At 41.6% G+C, this 22,556-nt stretch overlaps 1 protein-coding gene across 1 annotated transcript; it reads left to right on the forward strand.

Annotated features, from left to right (window-relative positions):
• Window positions 1–11,566: 11,566 nt before the first annotated feature.
• GORASP1 (golgi reassembly stacking protein 1) lies at window positions 11,567–22,370 on the forward strand. The gene is made up of 9 exons (XM_074574025.1): window positions 11,567–11,802; window positions 14,994–15,074; window positions 16,100–16,303; window positions 16,984–17,070; window positions 17,422–17,552; window positions 18,122–18,263; window positions 18,793–18,937; window positions 19,274–19,429; window positions 20,135–22,370. The coding sequence occupies exons 1-9, from the start codon at window positions 11,740–11,742 to the stop codon at window positions 20,416–20,418; spliced, it is 1,293 nt and encodes a 430-aa protein (XP_074430126.1). The 5' UTR covers window positions 11,567–11,739; the 3' UTR covers window positions 20,419–22,370.
• Window positions 22,371–22,556: the final 186 nt, after the last annotated feature.

The following is a 22,556-nucleotide window of genomic DNA, read 5'->3' on the forward strand; positions in this document are numbered from 1 at the left end:
GCAATACTGCTTATCTCTTGGTAAGAATGTAACGTTTTTAAAAGTAATAATGGCAGAGCCACAGAGTCAGAGATGTGGTGATTTCCCCACAGCGTTCTGGTAAAGGTTAATTGCTTGTTCATTCTTCTGTTTCTGCTTCATCTTCTAGATGATCTGCCATCATCTAGAAGACAATAACCCGTAGAAATAAAAGGAGATGCACAAGGAAAAACATCTACACGTGAACTGGCATTAAACAGTATCCCACATTTGGTTCTTTGAAATGTTATCAGAATACATAATAAAAGAACTAATAATTACCATACCAAAAATCCTGCGGGACATTTCCACTTATTAGGAAGAGGGAGGTCCAAACCCTTCGTTAGGTGTCACACTGTAATGGACGGATCAATGTCACCACTTTGGTATTCAATTACCCACAAAAAGCAAATATTTCTTCTGTTTTCATACATGCGTACAGAGCGAAGACTTTCTTCTGTTCTCCAAAGACTGTGTTTGGGGGCTACAGATCTCCTATTTTCATCATTCCATCGCTTCACTCCTTTTCTAGGACTTTTTCTGAAAAACTTTAGTGATGCCAACCTATCATGCCAGCAATTTCAGTATTAGTACTTTCATGTAAAAATAGTGTGCTGGTGTGTAGACTGGGAGAACAGTTATTGGATCTTGACAATCAAGCACTCAAATTAAAATACGCTAACTTCAGTATTGTCTGAGAAAATGAGAAGTAATTAAAAATGAAGTATTTAGATAACAATTTTAATAAGTATCAAGTGCCTGTTATTTTCTCTCTATTGAGTTCTATCGTAGAAGACAGAAACAGTGCAGATCAATTTTTTTCAATGCAATTTCAATCTACTTTTGTAATTACACCAAAGATAGATTTCCCCATTAGCACAACTATTGCAGTATCCAAGTAATTATGAATAATCAGCAAAGGATATTCTTTACTGATTTTTCTTGTGCATCATTAATTATCTGAAGTGACAGGGCTAACATAATTTCTATTATGAATAAACAACTAGAGGAAATACGGAGGAAATCAAATACAAATAATAATAAGATGGCCACTCTGAAAATCAGTGTAATCCTGGAAAATGTTAAAAGCGGTTCTATTTAAATGAAGCTGCATGTGCTTGCTAGACATTAAAGCTTGTAATATGTTGCATATCATTAGTTCTCAGTAAAAGCGTAGATGGAATTCATATCTAATTCAATGCTATTTTCTGCCAGTTAATGGCCCCAAGAATTAAGCATTCACAAATGCAAATGGGAGTTTTTCCAAACCAATATTTTATAGGCTTTAAGAACTAGCTTTTACTGCGAGTAGAAAATTATACTTGAGCAATTTTCTTTGTTCTAAGTGTGACCTGATTTTTACATTTGTAATATGATACTCTCTTCTGATAATTTGCTACATTACACATGGATTTTTCAATATTTTTCAATTTCATACATTTTATTGAATTGATGAATAATGGCTAACATGGCTGTATTTCCTTTATGCGTTCGTGTTCCTTTTTGGCTCTTATTCCATTCAAATGTGTTCAAGGCCAGGCTGGATGGGGCTTTGAGCAGCCTGGTCTAGTGGGAGGTGTCCCTGCCCGTGGCAGGGGGTTGGAACTAGATGATCTCTAAGGTCCCTTCCAACCCGAACCATTCTATGATTCTATGATCCTACAATATGATTTAAGAATTCACCCATGGTAATTCTATGCTCTTGAAAAATCAATAAATATTTCCTTTTCTATATTTTTCAAGACACGACACTAACACAACAATTTCTCTCACTTATCTTGTATATAGATACTCTTGGTCCGAAAAACTGAACTCAGTTCAACTCTCCTACCACCAGATTTGTGTCCTAAAAGCCAGAATGGTATTAAAAGATAAATTTCTTCCAGTCATTGCCCACTGAAGCTCTTCCATTTTGCATAAATAACATATTAACTAGACTTGTGCAACCTGCCCTGAGCCTGTGGGGGGGGCATTGGACTAAAATGTGAATATTTTTTTCTTCCAAGCATGTTTCATACATAAGTGTGGATGACTGAGAATACAGTTAAATAACTAACCATCCATTGAAATATCATGCCTTTTCCTGGTGGATAGATGGTTCTCCCCATCTTCTGGCTTGACCCTTGCTTCTTAAGTTCACTTCGATGAACTCTTTTCAGAACTATGTTTACATTAAAATTCCTGCTCTATTTTTGATGGATTCAAAAAATGTATAAATTGGTTTCTCGCTCACAGAAGCATACATATATATATATATACCTGGCTCCCGCACCACTGATCCCACTCACTGACTAATCTGGTTTATTATTTGCCACACACTAACACACATACCCTCACCCACTCCAGCTGCTGGAACCACAGACACGCAAGTCCATGTGACCCATGGTCCCCACCCCAGTGGCTGGCATTTAGACCCCCATATAGAGGTCTAAGTGACAGATAATGCCATGAGCGATGGCCAGATTTCAAAGGGGGTTCAAAAAGTCACTTGAGAAATGAGTGACCCTCACAGATAACTGGAGGAGAGCACTGAGGACCTTTTTGTGGAACCGAATCTTGCAAGGCCAGCAACACCGAGTTAAGTGCATCAGTATAAGGCATAGTTAACGGCATCAGAAATACCAAATGAGGTTATAGATACAGCAAAACTGGGACCAATGGGGAAAAATGAATGAGAGAATGAGATGGTGTTAAAGAAAGAGAGCTACAAAGGTGGAAAAAAAGTAGGGTCAAGAAACAGGAAAAGGGATAATAATGTATGGAAATCATGTCATCAGTGCTGTTTGGGCACATCTGCTAAGCAGCCCTGGGCTTCTTCATCGTAGCTGGAGCAGGACAGTAAACCAAACCCATTAATTGTGAGCTCCTGCCAGGAGGAGCAGGGTAGAGGCAGAGTGGGATGGTTGGCTGGAGAACACCTGGACAGATGGACTGAGCATTCTGGTATCATGTGTTCTGGGCCTGACTCCATTGGCAGCTAACCACTACTTCATAACAGTCGCTATCATCTTGGAAAGGTCACAACCACCAGGACACAATATCGCAATCATCTTCAACACTGAATATCAAAGGAAGTACAGGCTGGTCAGCCTGACCTCAGTTGTTGGGAACAACAAATACTGTTTAATGTCATTTCCAGCCACCTGGAGGACAAGAAGGTGATTGAGATCAGCCAATATGGATTTACCAAGGGAAAATCACACCTGGCCAACCTAACTGCCTTCCACGATGGGATAACTGGCTGTATGGATAGAAGGACAGCAGTGGGTGTTGTGTATCTTGACTTTAACACATTAGTCTCCCACAGGATCCTTATAGCCAAATTGGTGGCATACGGACTGGAAGACCAGGTAATCAGGTGGATGGGCGGCTTATCAGGTCAATTGCGGCCAATTACTAGTGGCATGCCTCAGGTCAATACTGTTCAATATCTTCATTAGTGATCTAGATGGTGGGATAGAGTGTGCTCCCACTCAACTTGCAGATATTACCCAACCAGGGGAGTGGCTGATAGGCTGGAGGAGACAGAGATGTAGACAGGCTGCAAATGGGCTGGTATAAACCTCCTGAAGTTCAACAAAGGCAAATGCAAAGTCCTGCCTCTGGGATGGAACAACCACACACAGCTGTGCAGGCTGGGGGATGACTGGCTGAAAGCAGCTCTGCCGGAAAGGATCTGGGAATCCTGGTGAACAACAAATGGCACATGAGTCGGCAGTGAGCCTGTGCAGCACATAAAGCTTGCCACGTGTCGGGCGGAATGAGCTCTAGCGGAGCCAGCAGGCCCAGGGAAGAAATGCTCCCCTCCTACGCAGCAGTTGTTAGACCACATTCCTGGAGTAGCGTGTCCAGTAGCCCCAATGCAAGAAAGGCATTCACATACTGGAACAAGTCCAGTAAAGGGCTACCAAGGTGATAAGGAGGCTGGAGCCTCGAGAGTTAATCAGCTTGCCCCACAGTACAAACCTATACTTTATCAGCAGAACACGCCTTTAGAGTCCCTTGGGAGTGATTTGGTCACATAAACATAGGCTCATACAGCCATTTTAAGTGCCCCAGAATATCTGACACATCCCCGCTGGGCTGGCAGTCTGACGTAGGACCTATGTCTACACACGGGCCTGGGCAACCGGCTCCTGGCAGCCCTGCTTGAGCACTGGGGTTGGAGAAGAAGACCTCCAGGAGTCCTTTCCAACCTCAACCATTCTGTGATTCCACGGGAGACCCAGTCACATCTGAAGCTTTGGGGCAACTTAATCCAAACACTCTTCAAGCTATTCCGATTTGCTGACGACTGCATTACCGCTTGACTGCTGTCACGGCAGTCAGCCTGCTCCTCCATCAGGCAGCGCAGCTCAAATGCTGGAACGTTTCCAGGAGCTCTGTTTGTTCAGGAAATACCTTCGCCTGCCCACCCAAGCAGCTGTGACAACACGGGCACACTGGTACAGGAACAGACAGAAGAACAAGTTACTTGGTCTCTGCAAGTCTCAATAATAAGAAAAAAAAGACTATTAAACACATGCTATGCTATACGGCTATACTAAATTTAGCTGCGCTCTAGAGCTTTGGAATCACCACAACTTTCTTCACCAGTGAACATCAATATGTTATTTATATTAAATGGAAATTCTCTCTTGTGAATACAAGAAGGAGCTTGAAACACACTAAAAAATCCACAAAACTGGATACAAGTGAACCCTTGCCTCTGCCTGGCAACTTTTATGTGTAGAAACACCTTTATTTATGCTTCTCTGGGGTTGCAAGATTCATTTCTTTACAAGTTCTGAAGAGGTGATACTGTTAACGAGGTAATGGTCATTTATATTTTTTATGTTTGATGCACATGTGAAAACACTGTTTTGTCATTGTTACGGAGACAACTGCTTTCAGAATTCTTGATCATGAGCATCCTGTCCATGTCTCCAAAGAGCTATAAACAAATATGACTGATTTAACAAATCTTGACAGATTTAATAGTTGCCAGTGAAGTGGATAATCTTGTCAGATACATAATCATTCATGACTGAATTAAATTTCTAACACATTGGCATCTAGTGTCCCTGGAAATCCTCCAAAGTATTTGAAGTGAGGGCTTGCGTCCCCCTTCCCTTGAGATCCGCTTTTAAACTGAGGCTTTACCACCAGCCCCTGCTTGTGCTGTGTCTGCTCCCACTCTTGGACTATGGCCCTGGTCCAAACTCATTGGCTTGGACAGTGAGAGGAGGGAAGTGCTCAGGCCCTACCACCCTGCTGACGTCCAACACACCAGGCTGCCACAATCTGCAGCAGCTCTCCAGTGCAGACAGGGGAACCAACATCTAGCCAGTACTGTCAATGGAGTCTACAATGCTGTTGATCTGATGCAATGTAGGTGCCTACTTCAGGTGAGCTGGACAATTCTCCACATTCTAGACCTCCATCCACTATAATGGGAGCTTTGACACCTAAGGCTCGAATCATTGACCTGCACGTAGCTGTCCGGTGCCACCTGAGATGCCATACAGTATCTCACCTCGCTTTCAGGTACTGTTCCAGAAAGGCACTAGTATCCTGTCATTCCTGTGTAACAACGAACTTGTACAGATTTCTCAAGTGCCCTGAGGCATCTCCGCTGGCACTCAAACCCCATTTTTAAGCAAATGAATTAGGACCACAGGCATTATGCAGACATCCTAATGTTGACCTGAACACCATCCTAGTAAGCACTATTCCACCAAGGCAAATAATACTGCTATCGAGTAGTTTCCAACTCAATGTCAAGTTCACTTTTTTTTTCCAAAGAGATCAAGCAATAAAATGTACCTTTTGAAATAAGTTTAGCATCTTTAAGAGATGGACAAAAACATGTTTTCAGGACAATAAAGGCCCTGTAAATCACCTGCACAAGTTCAAGGTGATATGAATCTCCTCCAAAAAATGCAGTTTAAACAGGTTTGATCCACCAGATGCTCTTCCTCTTATTTCTGCATAATGATTTTCTGTGATCCGTCCTCAGTAGTGCTCAGTTCTTATTCCCAATTATTTTGACCAAAACATTACTGCTTGTTTAGGGTCAACTTCTTTGCTCTTCTTAAAATTTATTATAGGCATATTATTATACAAATATTTTGCACTGATAATGAGTGGAGAACTAATCTTCCATTAACATTTTTCATCATTCTTGATTTTTTTAACGAATTAAACTCATTCACAGAATTTCCTCTGAGTTGCAAGCTCACTTATGAAGCTTACTGAGTTCAGACGTGTAATATTTGGAAACATTTACTCCTTTGAAATTTTGAATTTGAATGTTTATTCCTTTATAATTTCTGATGAGTTCTACAGAAAACAGTTCTGAAAGAGGCCAAAGATCTTTATTCGCACTACGCAATTCTTCTGCCATACTGAACAATTACCTGTACAATGGAGACGAGAAGTCCTTAATTATAAGAGCTACAGTTGAGAAGTGCCTGTTTTTCTCCACTGATTGAAAAAAGGAACCTACAACTAACTCAGCTTCATCTTTTTATACCATATCTGCATATCTAAACGTGTTTTAGAATGGTCAGCACACATTTCACATATCAGCTTTCATTTACACAGGAACCTTTAGAAAAGACTGATATTGCAAGCAAGCTGTAATTGCTAAGCGTACAAAGAGCTTTGAAAAATAAGCACTTAAATTTTACAGTACTCTGCAGAATCTGTCACTTCCACATTACGTTGTTTTAGTTCCATTGCCATGAATGATAAATGACTTTTCTTTCAAAATTCAATATCTGCAAAAGAAAAGACGTCCTATAGATATAACTGTGCGAAAATGCCATAACGCTGCACTATTTCTAGTCGCTTAAAGCCTTATAACAATCAGAATATATTTCTAATGACCTGCCAGTTGTCATGTTTTTAACCTTGCATTACCAATTAGGTGGTTTTTATCGTGTACTGCCTTTATTATAAAAGGAAAACCCTCCGTTGACAATGTATTTTGGAGAATGCCTGAAATATAACTCTTAGCCATTTACTAACAATAAAACAATCCTCTTCTTACTGTCTGATACACAATTAACAGAATGAAATTTAAAAGGTAAGATTTCAAAAAGTGTTTACTAAGAAACTTGGCAACAATTTTCATGCACGAGTTAGGGAGTGTTAACGACATCAACATGCAGGTATGTAACCTTTACGCAGTGTCACAGATGGGACCGGACAGTCCTCCTCATATATTTTCAGAAACTGTTTTACATGTAGGCTGTTTCCTGTCTAACACAATTCATGAGGGAAGAATAATCACAGAAAGAAATACAGGAAGAAGAAGCTTTAAACTCTTCTTAAACTCTTTGTACCTCTTTCTCAGTAGGTCAGGATTTGCCTCTTAGTGGAGCAGTCTGTAATACCTGTTCAGAAAGCCTTTAACTCCAGACTCCTTGCCTCTGGCGTAAAATTACATCAAAGTAATTCCAAAGTTACACAAAAATGTAAGTAGACCTGATGAAACAGTTTTACCCCCAACTCCTCACCAGAAAAAAGAATTTTGGGTTAATGTAGGAAAATCCAACAAAAAAAAAAAGAATCAATTAATTTTTCCAGATTTTATTGTAAACAAGAAATGTAATCTAGGTAATGATAACCTTAGGTACAGTATAAATTAGGTTTTGCATATTTATATTTTCTTGCATTTGGCTAAAAGTCTCATTTTACTCTTTAAATAGTGAGTACTTCTGTCTTGTTACGGATGAAATACCACTTATACACTATCTCTCTAGACCCAGGAGACATGATTTCCAGCATTCTGTCAATTCCTTCATCATTTTTATCCATTAGCCATAAAAACATTCCTGCACAATATAATTCATTAGTGCCTCTATTTTTCCAGCTCTAAACCAGCTTCACTATCTAAAAACAAATACTCAAACAAAAATGTCCAAAATGTGCTAAATTTTGAAAAGTCATATAATGACAAAAACAGACAAATCAAACAAGTCTCTTTAACCCTGAAACCCACGGGTAGGTAGCTTCTCAGATTGTGTTATTGAAATCAAAATTGTTCAGCATTTGCCAGATTGGAAAGTAAATTAGTAAGCTTTTCTCGTTTAGAAATTTTATCTCTAAAAATTGAGTTATTTTTGCACAAAGGCACACTGAAAAATAATATACAATTCTCCACTGATATAGGATGTAAATATCCCATTACTTTGTACAGGACTTCAGCTCAGTCCCAGCTGCTGCTGAACCTCGGAGCACTCCTGTGTGAGCTGCAAGTGTTCTGTGTCTTTCAGGATCTTCCTATTCCTAAAATTTATTACCTCTAATAGAAGAAATAGCTACTAGTTAGTGTTCTCCTCTAGTGTCTGAAATATTCTTGTACTTCTTCTAGAAACACTCACGCAACTAGTCAAATCAAATCTTTAGTGTAACACAGAATTTTCATGTATGTAGCAACACGAAAATAAAACTTGATTGCTCTTCATGAGAATGCCGTAATGTGATCACTATGAATTCTGCCATGCATTGCTGTTTAATAGTTTATTGAAGTCTCTGAGCTTCATGTAAGTTGGCAAATTGAATACACAAGCACTGCTTAAGTGTTGAATAAACACAAACTGAAGTATATTTCTAATAAACAAAAATGTGTTGCAAAAGAGTGATCCAGGGCAGATTACATTTTTTCAGTAATTTCAGACAGCAGCACTGGTTTTAGTATGATTTCATTTAGCAAATTAGGCAAAATATTACTTAAAACATACCTACGTTTCTCAAAAGTTGTTCTACATCTCCGAATGTAACCTGGATAAGTGGATGAAATACTGAACTAATGTATTGCCAAGTTTCTGACTGTTGAAACTTGTGACATGTAATATGTAAAAGCATGGGGGAAAAACCCTTACCTATATTTTAACACCTTTTGTGTGCATACATGAGTACCAAAAGACAACACAATGACACATCAGAATGGTTCTTTCTGGCTTTTCCAAACTGTAAGGTAGCACCTTGCATTTGATCAGCAGAGATGTTGCAGATGGATGGTTGATTCAGATTTTATTAGCAATCACTTAAAAAGTTAGTTGTCTAAATTAACTCCGAGCCACAGTCTAATTAGGTAGTTTGTTTCCTTTGCATGCTCTATCACAATAAGCTATTGCCAGTGCATGCACGTTTCTATGATACCTTTGTAAGCTATGTGGAATAGGAAGGAGTAATGAGCTATGAGCATTAACATCAACAGCAGCTGTGTTGGGCCAAACCAAAGCTACATCTAGACCACTCTCAACCTGCAACAGCAGATCTAAAGTGCTTAGCGAAGACTAAGATCAGGACAAGTGAAATGATTCTTCCCTCAAACAGTCTCCCAGCCTTAAGATGGTTTCAGCTCAGAAAGTATCTTTTGTTATATTGGCTCTGTGTTCTTACCGGCCCTCCCCAGATTCTTCTTCAGTGGCCTTGCCCACTGCCTCCTTGAGTCCAAGCAAACTCTTGGCATCGCAGTCTCCTGTGGCAGTGAGTTGCGGAACTCAATTAATTGCCATGTGAAAAATCACCCCCTTTGGCTAACTTCGAATGCGTCCCCTCACACTTTCAACAGTTCTCTTGTTATTAAACTGAAAGAGACCAAACACTCAATTCCTGACTACCCTCTCCATACCACAAGTGATTTTATAGCACATTCTCTCTTCAGTTCTCTCTCTTCCAAATGAAAAAGCCCTGGTTTAGTTATCATTCCCTATGTGGCAACTACTGATACTTTTAATCATTGCTGCCCTCTTTCAAGTTTTCCCATTTCTAATATTTATCTTTTTTAAATGGGAGGACAAGATATGGGAAAACTATGAGTTTATACTGTAATTCAGCTATGTCCTCTCTCTCGGTTTCCATTGTTTTCCTGATAGTTCTTAACAATAGATTTGCTTTTTGGCTATTTCTGGTTTCAGAAATGACACTTTGTAAACTCTAGATCTCAGTTCAGGCTGCTGCTGAACGGCTCAAAGCCCACTGTTTCACATGTGTAATTAGCCAGGACTTTCCCCGACATGTATCGTTTAACGTTTATCTGCACTTAATTATACCTGTGGTTTTATTGCCCACATAATCTCCTAAAATCCTTCTGCAATTCTGCAATTGCTCTTTAATTTTGCTATTCTGAATAATTCCATGACATCACTACATTTTGTCATCTCAGTGCTTAGCTCTTTTTCCAGGACTTTTGGAATGTGAAGAAAAGCAGGGACTAACCATATTCTTGAAGAACCTTTGGATGATCTTTCCAAGCAGCGATCATTCACTCCTATCATCTACTTCTTATCTTTTAACGACTCATCTGAATAAAGATACCTTACGATATTGCTGCTTAGGTTCCTCAATAAGCTCTTGATAAAGCTTCGATAAGGGACTTTCCGAAATCTGAGCACCCAGATTAGGTTAGGGGGTGACCTGCTGGAAAGCAGCTCTGCAGGGAGAGACCTGGGAGACCTGGTGGACAACAAGTTGCCCATGAGCGAGCAATGTGCCCTTGTGGCCAATGGTCTCCTGGGGTGCATTAAAAAGAGCATGGCCAGCGGGTGGAGGGAGGTCATCCTCCCCCTCTACTCTGCCCTGGTGAGGCCACATCCGGAGTAACTGTGTCCAGTTCTGGGCCCTCCAGTTCAAGGACAGGGAACTGCTGGAGAGAGTCCAGTGGAAGCTACGAAGATGATGAATGGACTGGAGAACCTCTCTTATGAGGAAAGGCTGGGAGATCCAGGTCTGTTTAGCCTGGAGAAGACTGAGAGGGGGTGTCAAGAGGATGGGGCCAGGCTCTTTTCAGTGGTGTGCAGCGAGAGGACAAGGGGTAATGGGCACAAACTTGAACATATGAAGTTCCATCTCAACATGAGGAGGAACTTCTATACTTTGAGGGTGGCACAGCACTGGCACAGGCTGCCCAGAGAGGTGGTGGCGTCTCCTTCTCTGTAGATACTCAAAACACGCCTGGACATGTTCTTGTCCAACCTGCTCTGGGTGACCCTGCTTTGTCAGAGGGGTTGGACTAGACGATCTCCAGATGTCCCTTCCAACCCTCACCATTCTGTGATAACTCCTTTCTGTATGTTTGTTAACACCTTCAGGAACCCCCAACGGATGTGTGAGACAGGACACCTCTTCATCAGAGCTACGCTGGCTCTTCCCAAGAGTATAACACTCAGACACAAACGCCTCGCCCGTTTCTCCTCAGCGCTCCCCCTCGCCCCCTCCTCCTCCTCCTCCTCAGAGCTCCGCTTCAGCCCCTCGCCCGTTTCTCCTTAGCGTTCCCCGGCAGCCGCTCGCCCATTTCTCCTCAGTGCTCCCCCTCAGTCGCTTCTTCTCATCTCCTCGCCCGCTCCCCCTCAGCCGCTTGTCCTCAGCGCTCCCCCTCAGCCCCTCATTTCTCCGCAGCGCTCCCCCTCGCCAGCTCCCCCTCAGCCGCTTCCCGCCCAGCGCCCCCGGCGGCGCGCGGCGCCCGCCCCGCCCCGCCCCGCCCTCCCCCAGCAACGCCTCGCTTCCCCCGCCCCCTCCACCGTCGCTAAGGGCGTCACGTGCCCCGCCAGGGAGCGCAGTAGATTCGATATCCATCTCTCTCCGCCCTGCATGGGTGCTGCGCTCGGCGCTCGCTTGCTCAGGCCTGCGACGCCTTCCGCTGAGGGAGCGGCGGGGGGGTGATGCTCGCTGCTGCCACTGCCTGAGGTCCCGTCCCGTCCCGTGCGGTGGGGTGCCGCAGCGGTGGACATGGGGCTGGGATCGAGCTCCGAGGTCCCCGACGGCGGCGCCGAGGGCTTCCACGTACACGGGGTGAGGCGGCCGTCACCGGGGCGGGAGGGCCCTGAGGGGGCGGGGGGCGCTGAGGCGGCGATCGACAGGGCGCGGGGTCCCGCTTCCCCTCTCCAGCCTCAGGGCGGCCGAGCCCGGCACCGGAGAGGGCGAGGGGCTGGGGGCGGTGGGCCCGCGGGCTGCCCGGCCCCCTCCACCTGTCGGCCCCATGCAGGGAGCTGCCACGGCGGCAGGGGAGGAGCGGCCGCACCACTGCCAGTGGCAGCGAGGGGGAACTCGTCCGGCCCGGCCTCACACCCGCCCCGGCGGCTTCAGCGGGCTCAGAGCCGTGTCTCGGCTGCTGGACGGCCCAGGGGAGCTTTTTATGCCTCTTTTGAGGAATTAGAAGTAGTTTAAGAGTAACCTCGTGAAGTTCAACAAGGCCAAGTGTGAGGTCCTGCACGTGGGTCGGGGCAATCCCAGGCACAAATACAGGCTGGGCAGAGAATGGGTTGAGAGCAGCCCTGAGGAGAAGGACTTGGGGCTGTTGGTTGATGAGAAGCTCAATGTGAGCCAGCAATGTGCACTCGCAGCCCAGAAAGCCACCCATATCCTGGGCTGCATCAAAAGCAGCGTGGCCAGCAGGTCGAGGGAGGGGTTTCTACCCCTCTGCTCCTCTCTGGTGAGACCCCACCTGGAGTACTGTGTCCAGCTCTGGAGTCTCAAACATAAGAAGGACATGGACCTGTTGGAGTGGGTCCAGAGGAGGCCAGGAAGGTGATCAGAGGGCTGGAGCACCACTGCCGTGAGCACAGGCTGAGACAGTTGGGGTTGTTCAGCCTGGAAAAGAGAAGGCTCTGGAGAGACTTCATAGCTCCTTCCAGTACCTAAAGGGGCTACAGGAAAGATGGGGAGGAGCTTGTTATCAGGGAGTGGAGCAATAGGGTGAGGGGTAGTGGTTTTAAACTGAAAGAGGGGATTTAGATTAGATATTAGGAAGAAATTCTTTACTGTGAGGGTGGTGAGGCACTGGCACAGGTTGCCCAGGGAAGTTGTGGATGCCTCATCCCTGGAGGTGTTCAAGGCCAGGCTGGATGGGGCTTGGAGCAGCCTGGTCTGGTGGGAGGTGTCCCTGCCTGTGACGTGGAGGGGTTGGAACTAGGTGATCTTTGAGGTTCCTTCCGACCCAAACCATTCTATGAATATAGCCCTTCCTCTCTGCGCCTCTCCAGATTCCCTCGGCTTGAAGATTTGACTGATTTCTCTGCGGGTCTGTCCAGCATCTGGGGAGTTAATTCCTGCAGCAGCCAGTGTTTTCCCGAGGGGCCGCTTCTCACAGGCACTATATATATGTACACACAAGTTTGTTCCAATTCCTCTATCTGGCTTATTGTCTGCACACACATTTGTTTAAATGTGTGTCTCGGAGCTTAAAGATAGGCTGAGGTTTTGCTGATAAGTTAACAGTTGTTGCATAAGTTATCTGCTCATTTAGTTGGTGGTCTTCCTCCCTGAAATAAGAGTGGAACTGTTGTCACCATATGCTGCTTTCCACTTCATCAGCAGTTAGTGTTTCTCAGCGTCCAAAGATGCATTTAGGATACCAGTGTTGTAATCTGCATTTGTCAGTCTCCTTAACTGAGTTAACACCATCAAAAATGACTATCGATCATGAAATGCCGCCTCCTTTTATGTTCAGTGCGGGATACTGCTTAGTTGTCTGTACTGGAGGATGATTTTGGTGACCTACAGTATGCAGGAGACAGTCCTTTTTTGTTTGCCTCCAGGGAGTTCATGCAACTTTTGATATGGTATCATTTTAAAAAACAAATACTGTAGGCTTTTTTATAACTTGCAGCTTCCTGTGGGAATCTGTAAGGCTTTGAGAGATCTGAACAATGATGTCGTGAGCTCCGTAGTAACTTCCATGTACGTCTTTTTGTGTATACTTTCATCCTTGACGTTGTGTTACGCGATAGTTTGATTGTAAGGCTTCCTGCACATTATTTAGAATTGGGATATAAACTGTTTTAACTTTCAGCTTGGTTCAGTGTAAACTGTCTGGTTTTGATGCAGTTCAGGGTTGCGATGAAAGTTAGTACTTCCTACTCCAATTGTGGTTACAGTGGTCAGTCTTGAGTGTTTAATAAGAAAGCATAATAATTTTTTTTTGCTGTAAAAGCTTTTGCTGAAGTAACTATATTTAAAATATGTATATTTTAAAACTTGCATAGGCAGTTATGCCAGCAAAAGCCCCAATACCGATACAATTTTATTTCAAAAAAAAATATACGACAAAAGACCAAATACAAGATACAAGTGTTTTTATGTTGCTAGCAATGAACTTTGTAGTTCAGATGATATGTGGGTTGTAACTTAGCACTTAAATCATGGGGTGGCTTTCGGGAGTCACATATATTGCGGGTTAAGGGCTGTACTGCTGAGTTCACAAAAAATAAAGTTAAAAGCAGTGCAAACTGTTAGCAGGTTTGCAGTGGTTCCCTTAATATCATGTTGCTTTGTTAGTGTACTTTGAAGTGGGTATACTCTCATAGACTCTACATATATCAAGTTCTGTGTAACTTTTGGTGGGTTTTCTCCTGGTGTGAATGCAATTTAATAGGTATTCTCTATATTTCTTTATTACATCTGTTTTACGATAACTTGGTTATAATGAAATTGAGATGTTGCAACTCTTATTTCTTATGAACCTACTGTAAGCGATGGCAATCTTCTTGACGAGTACTTGTGGTTAGCCAATGTTTTTAGCATGCTCTTTTGAGTGTTCTTATTCTAATGTGCTGTAAATTGTGGGAACTTAACTGTAAATTCTGTTTATGTAAAAAGAGGCTGTGATGTAATTGGGGGCTGTCAATATGCTCAGGCTATTAGTAGCATGGAAGAAAATCCTGAAGCAGCACTTTGAATACTAAGCCCTTCTCCAAAGGCAAAGGGCTTATTCTCCAAATAATTCCATGCTGTACACTCTGAATCACAATACTTGTGTCTTGCATGGGGTTCAAAACCTGGTTTTTTACAGCTTCATTTGGACACCTGTTGTTCATGGTTTTATAAAAATAAGTTCACAATTGTGGACTGCTTCCCGAGGTCTGTCATTTGGTATCTTATCTCTGCTTCAACTCAAAAGTAAATATTGAATCAAGTGTAAAGATTAACGTTGTCACTGTAACTAGAAATCAATGTGTAATAAAAATAAAATGTATGTTTTGCAGGTTCAAGAAAATTCCCCAGCTCAACAAGGAGGACTGGAACCTTTCTTCGATTTCATCATTGCCATAGGACACACTAGGCTTGTAAGCCTCAAGTGTTTTTATTTTTTTTTTATTTTTTTTTTTTCCCTCTACATGAAATGGGGGGTTTGTAATGATGAAAGGTAGAAGCCAAAGTTGTCGCAGTAAAGAAAGGTTTGCACATTGGACATTGTATATGGCATTAGAAAGGTAAAGAAAAACTTGGCGGTGTTCAAACTCTCCTCTCTGGCTGGATCCAAATTTGAGGAGTCTTATGCCTTTAGTCACCTTAACTTCTTAATAGATTAATACAATGTTTATGATATTACTCATTCATGCATATTTTCTGCCACAAGGTGAACGTTGAACTGGTGAGTCAATGGTAAGAGCTCAACATTTGTTTAAACAAACTTGTTTCAATATTTGATAAAACATGGAAAAGAATCGTAGCCTGTCTCACTTATACTTTAAGACTGGGAATGCAATTCCTGTATGTTAAGTTATGACAAAAGTGTTGAGTTTTAGTTTGTTTGTTTGTTTCCGGTTTAAAAGGTTCACAGCTGTGGTTTTATGCTTCATCTTAACGCTGAATTCATTAAGTTTGTCATGCTTTTATTAGTGGAAGTGATCGTTATAATGGTAGATTTTGGAGGAATATCCATCTAATCTTTTAACATAACAGAAATAATGATAGTTCCCCAAGCTGCTCCCAAAAATAGTCTGTCCTTTCACAGTCAATTTGCAATGACTTTGAAGGATTATTGAATAAGGACTGGGATCAGAGGCATGAAGTAAAATGTTGCTGCTTATTGTTAGACTGATATAATTTAATAGCAGTTAAGAAGAACAAAAAATATAAGTGATGAAATGGAGCAATAGTAGGTACTTATGTAAAGGGACATGAGCTGACAGTACTGACTCTTTTCTAATAAAAGCAAATTGAACTGCTGGGACAGATTGTGAAACACAGAGCCTAAATTTTGGTGGTTTTGGTTCTTTGTATTCAAATTCTGCCCCAGGCATGCCATCTATGTTACAGATACAGATAGAAATAACGTTAATTGTGTATCTCTTTCTGTGCTTTACAGAATAAAGAAAACAATATGTTGAAAGATCTGCTGAAGGCAAATGCTGAAAAAGCAGTGAAGCTGGAAGTGTATAATATCAAAACAATGAAAATAAGAGAGGTGGAGGTGATCCCCAGTAACATGTGGGGAGGACAAGGTCTTCTTGGAGCCAGTGTCAGGTTCTGCAGTTTCCAGGGAGCCAATGAACACGTGTGGCACGTTCTGGTGAGACAGAATTCTTCATTGGCTTGTTTGTGTTCATACAACCTGGTTTTAAAGTGTAACGTTTAGAAGTAAATTGTATACTGAAATCACACAGAAGAAGGGGACACAGTCTTGAAAGTTTGCCTGAGTTATTTGAACAAGGACAGGTAGTGGGCGACTGTTAGTGTTGCCTGTTGCTATGAAGAAAATTATCTCCGTCCCTCCCAACCCCAGTCACTGTGTGATGGGGAGAAGGGTTTTGTCATCTTATGATAAAAAAATCAATGGCAAAAGCAAAAAAGATTCTCTTCGATAAGTGTCTCTGTGTTGGCTAAACTTCCTCCAAGTAACATTAATGTTGCAAAAAGCACCAAACTATTATTTTAAAATAGAGGGAGAGCTGAAAAGGTAGAAGAGCCTAGGAAAGACTGACATGATCTTTTGTTATGTTCCTTGGTTGTTTAAATGAATGCAACTCTCAACGTCTTACAGAGTATCTCATTTTGAATTGGTAGTATCTTGGTCTGTCTTATTCAGTATGTTTTACAAGATGTCACATCTAGATTTAGACTGTTCAAGGACTTCTCTTTTGTCTCATAAGCAAAATGTTCTTTCCTTCTGGTGTTCTTGGAGTTAGTTTTCCTTTTTGATAGTAGTTTATCCTGCTGAGAGTGCAGATGACACGTGTTGTTCTTTCACAGGATGTTGAACCTGCATCTCCTGCAGCTGTAGCTGGTCTCCAGCCCTACACTGACTACGTTGTTGGATCTGATCAGATTCTTCAGGAGGTAGGGTGCATGTTCCTTCAAGTGGCAGTTGTCTTCATGCCTGCCAAGTCTATGTTGGAGGGTTTGGGTTTTTTTATAAATCTAATTGCGCGTACATCAAATGTACGGGAATAGTTTTCTGGAATTTTGGGAGGTTGTTTATGACAGATACTTTATGGTTGAGGTAAACATTATCTTTTTTTAATGTGACAATAAAAGAAAGTTGCCCCTAAAGATCAAACTACACTAGTGAATTTTAATCTGTCTTTGGGTTTTTAATATTTCATGTTGAAGTAAATAACCGCGTAAAATGCTAACTTGCTTCTCCTTGTCTTACACGTTTGAGTAATACTACTACTCTTTTTTTCTTAGTCAGAGGATTTCTTTTCACTGATTGAATCCCACGAGGGGAAGCCCCTGAAGCTGATGGTTTATAACACTGAAGCAGATTCCATTCGAGAGGTAGTTGTGACTCCCAATGGAGCTTGGGGTGGAGAAGGAAGGTACTGATCTCCGGACAGTCACTGGCTGATGACAGGTTATATACTCACTGTAAATGAGCTCCTGTTAAGAGTATTATTATTAATAATATTGATTATAGCTTGTTGTTCTCAAGTTAAGCCTTGTTTCCTTACACTTGTCACACAAAACTGTTCATCTTTCCATAAAAAAACCCCAAAACTTAGAATTAAGAATTAGTCATGTTTTAGATCTAATCAATCATGAAACCAGTGGGAAAACCTGTGTTAACTTCCCCACTAGTAGTTTCACTTGCTATGTTCTCACAGTCAAACATTCAGTTAACGCAAGAACAAAATCCAAACTGGGTCAGATTTATATATTTTGTAAAGATATAAAAATAATCAACTGAGACCTAAGCTGTGTATGGCTGAATGTCAGTTGCAGAGTGCTCCTTGAGTACTGTGAGTGAAATGATTCTTGCAGGTAGGTCTTTCTTGCTGTAGATTAAAGACTCAAACTCTTCCTGTTGTATAGAGTCAACATTTATAATCCTTACTAGCTTTGTTAAGAACACCATTTTTTCATGTCTTGTTTTACATTTCTTGTACAGTTTAGGATGTGGTATTGGATATGGCTATTTGCACAGAATTCCAACGCAGTCCTTAGTATCGAAGAAAAAGCCAGAAAGCAAACCACCTTCGCCCTTACCAGAAGCTGGAACTCCTCTACCACCTACTAATGGTTACACAGAGGTATGTAAGAAATTAGTTCGTATCTCTGGCACATTCTCTGGAGTTTCAAAAATTTCTACGTGTTGGAACATTCATAATACAGTATATTTGAGTACAGCGTACAACTGTGCTTGAATGAAATGGAGTTAGGTGAAGGGAAAGTGAGAGCTGACGATGCTAGGCAGATGACAGGTCACCGGTGTTGGCTGATACCAGTTTTTGCGAGATATTTTCTTCCTGTTTTGAAGACTTGGCGTGTTATAGCTGTATCAGTCAATGAGAATCACGTTAGAAGAATACCCTGCTCACTAGGAAGCAAAATACACCTACAAGAATTAAGAATGGACTGTTCTTCTAAGAACATACTGGTTTTAAAAGGCTGCATTGGAACATGTCCTAATCGGTGGCTTGACTGTGAGTTTTGGCATCATAGGTTCTCTCTGAATTGGTGTACTTGGAGACCGAGGCAGAATGCTTTCATAGGAAGGTCGTCTGCAGGTGAAGCTTTCAATATAAAAAGATGCTTTTCCTTCTTACTGTGTTATTCCAGACTCCATTATTGGCACCCACTTCTCAGAGTGACCGCTCTGAAATAGTTATGAACTTGGATCATTCCACAGATCAAGAAACAAGTGGTTACTCACCAGAAAGCTCACTTTCTCCTCCTCCCCCTCTCCAGAGAGTTATGGATCCAGGTATATTTTCTTAGGTCCTTTTTTTTCAGCATTTCTTTAGAGGACCTCTAAGTAAACTAAGAAGGTCTTAAACAAGTTTGAGACTTAAATGCAGAACTGTGAGCATTGGTGGTTGCTTTCCTTAAAGTTTTTGACTTCTCTAGATTTTAGAGCTTTAGAATTTGGGTGCTGATTAATGTTAACGTGATGCAGAAGTCTTTCCACTGATGTCACCTAACAGGTTAAATTTATTTGTGTTTAGCAGGGAGGGCACTTCAGTCTGGATAGAACATGTCTTTTTGAATCGAGAATTCTGTGTTATATGTAAAACAGTACTGTAATTGCTTTCTCCTTCAGGATTTCTAGACATGTCTGGTATTCCATTTCCTGAACTCACTGACTTAACAAAGCTGTCCAACGTGTCTTCATCTGCCTCCTTCAACATGCCAGCAGCAGATGCTTTAGTAGGCACTGAAAAGTTAATGTCAAACAATGACGCTTCTGCTTATTTTGGTAAGTGTCTTCAAGGTTTCCTTTAGGCCTCTGACCTAATTTCTGGAATGGTACCGACTCATTCCTGCTCAACAGTATCATGCTTTTTTGGAAATAAGCCAATTTTAAGAAAAGTCAGAAAGGGGATCGGCTGAAGTGAGATGGAAAAAGTAGCAGAAATCAGGTGTAGAAGTGGACAAAAACTAATGGGCTTTTTTATAAGATTATAGAATGCGTGTCTCTTTAAAATGTTGATGATCCAAATTAAACGGACCTCAAGAGTAGGTATTTCTAAAATCAGTGTAAATGAATTTTGGTACCAAAGGCTTGTCTTCACAGTTGTAAACTGAAAACAAAACTGCAGTCATCTTAATGGTGAATTTTCTATTTTAAAAAAATTTTAAATCTTTGCATTATTAATGCCTTTCCCTTGTAAAAGGTGGGGTGGGTAAGAGTTGTGACACAAAATACAACATCTCTGGTATAAGAATACAGCAGACCAAATGGTTCGTGGTCTCTGAAAAACCTACTTGCACCATCAGATTTTTTTGGATTTGGGGAGAACTGAGTAAATGCAGCCTGTGTATTTGACAGTTGTGAATCTGGTTATGTGCCTGTACGAGGTATCTCAGTCAGGCTGATTTTCCTAGCTGTATGGTAACCAGAGGAATCATCTATTAACCTGACAGTTCATGGGTTTTTTTACAAACTGTTTCTATTTCACAGAAAATGCCACAGCTTTGGACCCTGAAGATGTAACCAGGTATTCCGAAGGCGCAGTCAAGCAGCCCGAGTTAGACGACCAACTGCCTTCTATTCCATCTTTACCTTCTTTTGTTCTTCCTAATGAAATTTCTTCAAAAACAACACTAGGAACTGATCCCGATAACCAAGAAACAAAGCTGCTGTTAAACAGTACTGAGAGCTCGTTAACCGCTCCTCCGGTGACACCAGCTGATGAAGCAGCACGTGAACAGAAAGAGGAAGAAGCTGCACAAGACCATGAGTGAAACGGGATGCTGCTTTTGTTTACGGACTGCTGTATGCTGTAATACTACAGCTTCGAGTATTTTTCTGATCTTGAAAGAATTACAGCTATTTTTGTTAGTGTAGACAATATTATAAAAGAAATCATATGAAATACACATCCTATTGTCTTTTCCAATCATTGTTTAATAGATTAATCTGTGTTCAGACTCTGAATGCTGTCCAAAATCACCAAATAAAGGGAGAAATTACTACAGAGAGAAGTTGGACGCGGCCAAAATGTTGAGTTCCTGAATTCACCTCTGCCTGCAAGTGCTCCTGAATGTATGTATGAAGGCACTCTGCCTCAACAGTGACACTTAATGATGATTTTCTGTGTGATTGATAGCACTAAAAAGAAAGTATTTATGGTTTTGACTTGATAAAAAGCTTTTCTAATGGTACACCTCGATTAGACAGCTCTAGTGAGTTTCAAGGCATTTCCTACCCCAAGACATCTTTATTCCTACTTACTGCTCTGCAAACTGTTGCTTTTCGTGTTTTAGAGCCCCTTATCCGTAACAGTGATCCATGGACCTGCTCTACGCCTCCTTCTGCGGGAAAGGAAGTACCACAGGGTTTGAAGTGTCAGCATATAGATAGAACAAAATTGTGTTGGTGGGTCCCGTCATTCACTTCAGCACATCACGTGGCGGTGTCACAGTTTTATTTAAAAAAAAAAAACCAAAAAAAGGTGCGGGGGGAATTACGATGGTTATTTGAAACAAGCTGAAGTCAAAGATGATTTTAAGTCAGGGCCATGTGTTTTCAGGGTGATTAACCTTTTCAGTGGAGTTGACTACGTCCTGGCTTCTGTAGTGACAGAGAAATGGCATCTCTTTAGTTGTGCTTTTCTGTTTATCCATTTCTGTTGTTATACAAGTCAGTGTAAGTTTAAGACACAGGGATGAAACATGTTAATGCAGCAACAGCTATTGGTTTTTTTGTTTTGTTTGCATTTGTCTTCAAATAGCTTTTGAATGTAATAGCAAACATGAAACAAACAATGAAGGAAATGCAGGTGTTTGTACACCCCTCATGGTAGTGATTTATCATGGAATTTTAAAGCTGCTGCCTGGGAATATCTTCACTACAGCTGGTACAGTTACTGCGGGGAAAATCTTCCACAAATCAAGAGAAGGGGGTACAGGGGAGGTGTGTGATTAAGCGATAAACTACAGTATACTTATTTAGCACAATATTGTCTAATTTCCTTTTTTCTGCCGTGTTTCTGCACTGTGCCCTGCGGGGGTCAGTGAGCGAAATGACTGGCTGGGCTGGAATCCCGCAAGGGCGCGGGATGGGGAGTCGGGGGCGCACAGATTTGCCTCCAAGAGCTCAGCTTCAGCGAGAGGGCTGCAGGCGAAGCTGCAACACAAGAGAGGGCTGCAGATGAGCACACCCCTACGTGAAATCTGTCCTTTATATTCCTTCACCTCTGTTGTTGGTCTCAAATACTGTTTTCACATAAAATACAGTGGCTTCAAACAGGATGGTTAAAATATCTTTTGCTTAAAAAAAAAAATGCATTAAGCCCTAACTGCAGGTAGTAGAATTAAGAAATTTGAAATGGTCTGTTAATAGCAAACATTTTTTTTTTTTCTGTATATTGCTAATTTCCTCTTTTCTTCCCCCAACTGACTGCTACAAGGGTCAACAGCCAAACACTAAAAATAAATGCAATTTAAGCTATTGGTAAGTTTGGTCCCAGAGCCTGATGACATCTAGGTGATCTATTTGTTTGGGTTTTTTGTTGTTTATTTAGGACTGTTTCTACTCTTATTACCTTTGTCAAAACTGTTTTTTTAAGTGGGTAGTAGCTCATTTAAGTGATGCTGTACCGTTAAGCACCCCTTAGAAACTTAAGGGCAGGAAATGTCAAAACTCTATGCTACATTTGAAATGTCACAGCAATAAACAGCTTAACGCTTAGGGCAATCTGTGTCCAGCCTAATTTATGTGGGAAAGGGGGGGGGGGGGAGCTTTTTTTCCTCTAACATCCAACTGACCAATGGTTTAACGTACAGCTTTAGGAAACTAAGAGTTAAACATCTAGCCGTAGTATTTGCATTCTCCTCACCTGTAACTTTATCATTTAAATGCTAAATAAGGCGAGTTTAAC

The sequence above is a fragment of the Larus michahellis genome, chromosome 2 (genome assembly GCF_964199755.1).
Source record: "Larus michahellis chromosome 2, bLarMic1.1, whole genome shotgun sequence".
Classification (NCBI taxonomy): domain Eukaryota; kingdom Metazoa; phylum Chordata; class Aves; order Charadriiformes; family Laridae; genus Larus; species Larus michahellis.

Excerpts from the sequence above, each read along its gene's own strand:
- GORASP1 (XM_074574025.1), top strand. The coding sequence starts at position 11,740 with ATGGGGCTGGGATCGAGCTCCGAGGTCCCCGACGGCGGCGCCGAGGGC. Across the intron at positions 11,803-14,993 it reads AGGGCTTCCACGTACACGGG|GTTCAAGAAAATTCCCCAGC; the intron begins GTGAGGCGGCCG and ends TATGTTTTGCAG. Across the intron at positions 16,304-16,983 it reads AACACGTGTGGCACGTTCTG|GATGTTGAACCTGCATCTCC; the intron begins GTGAGACAGAAT and ends GTTCTTTCACAG.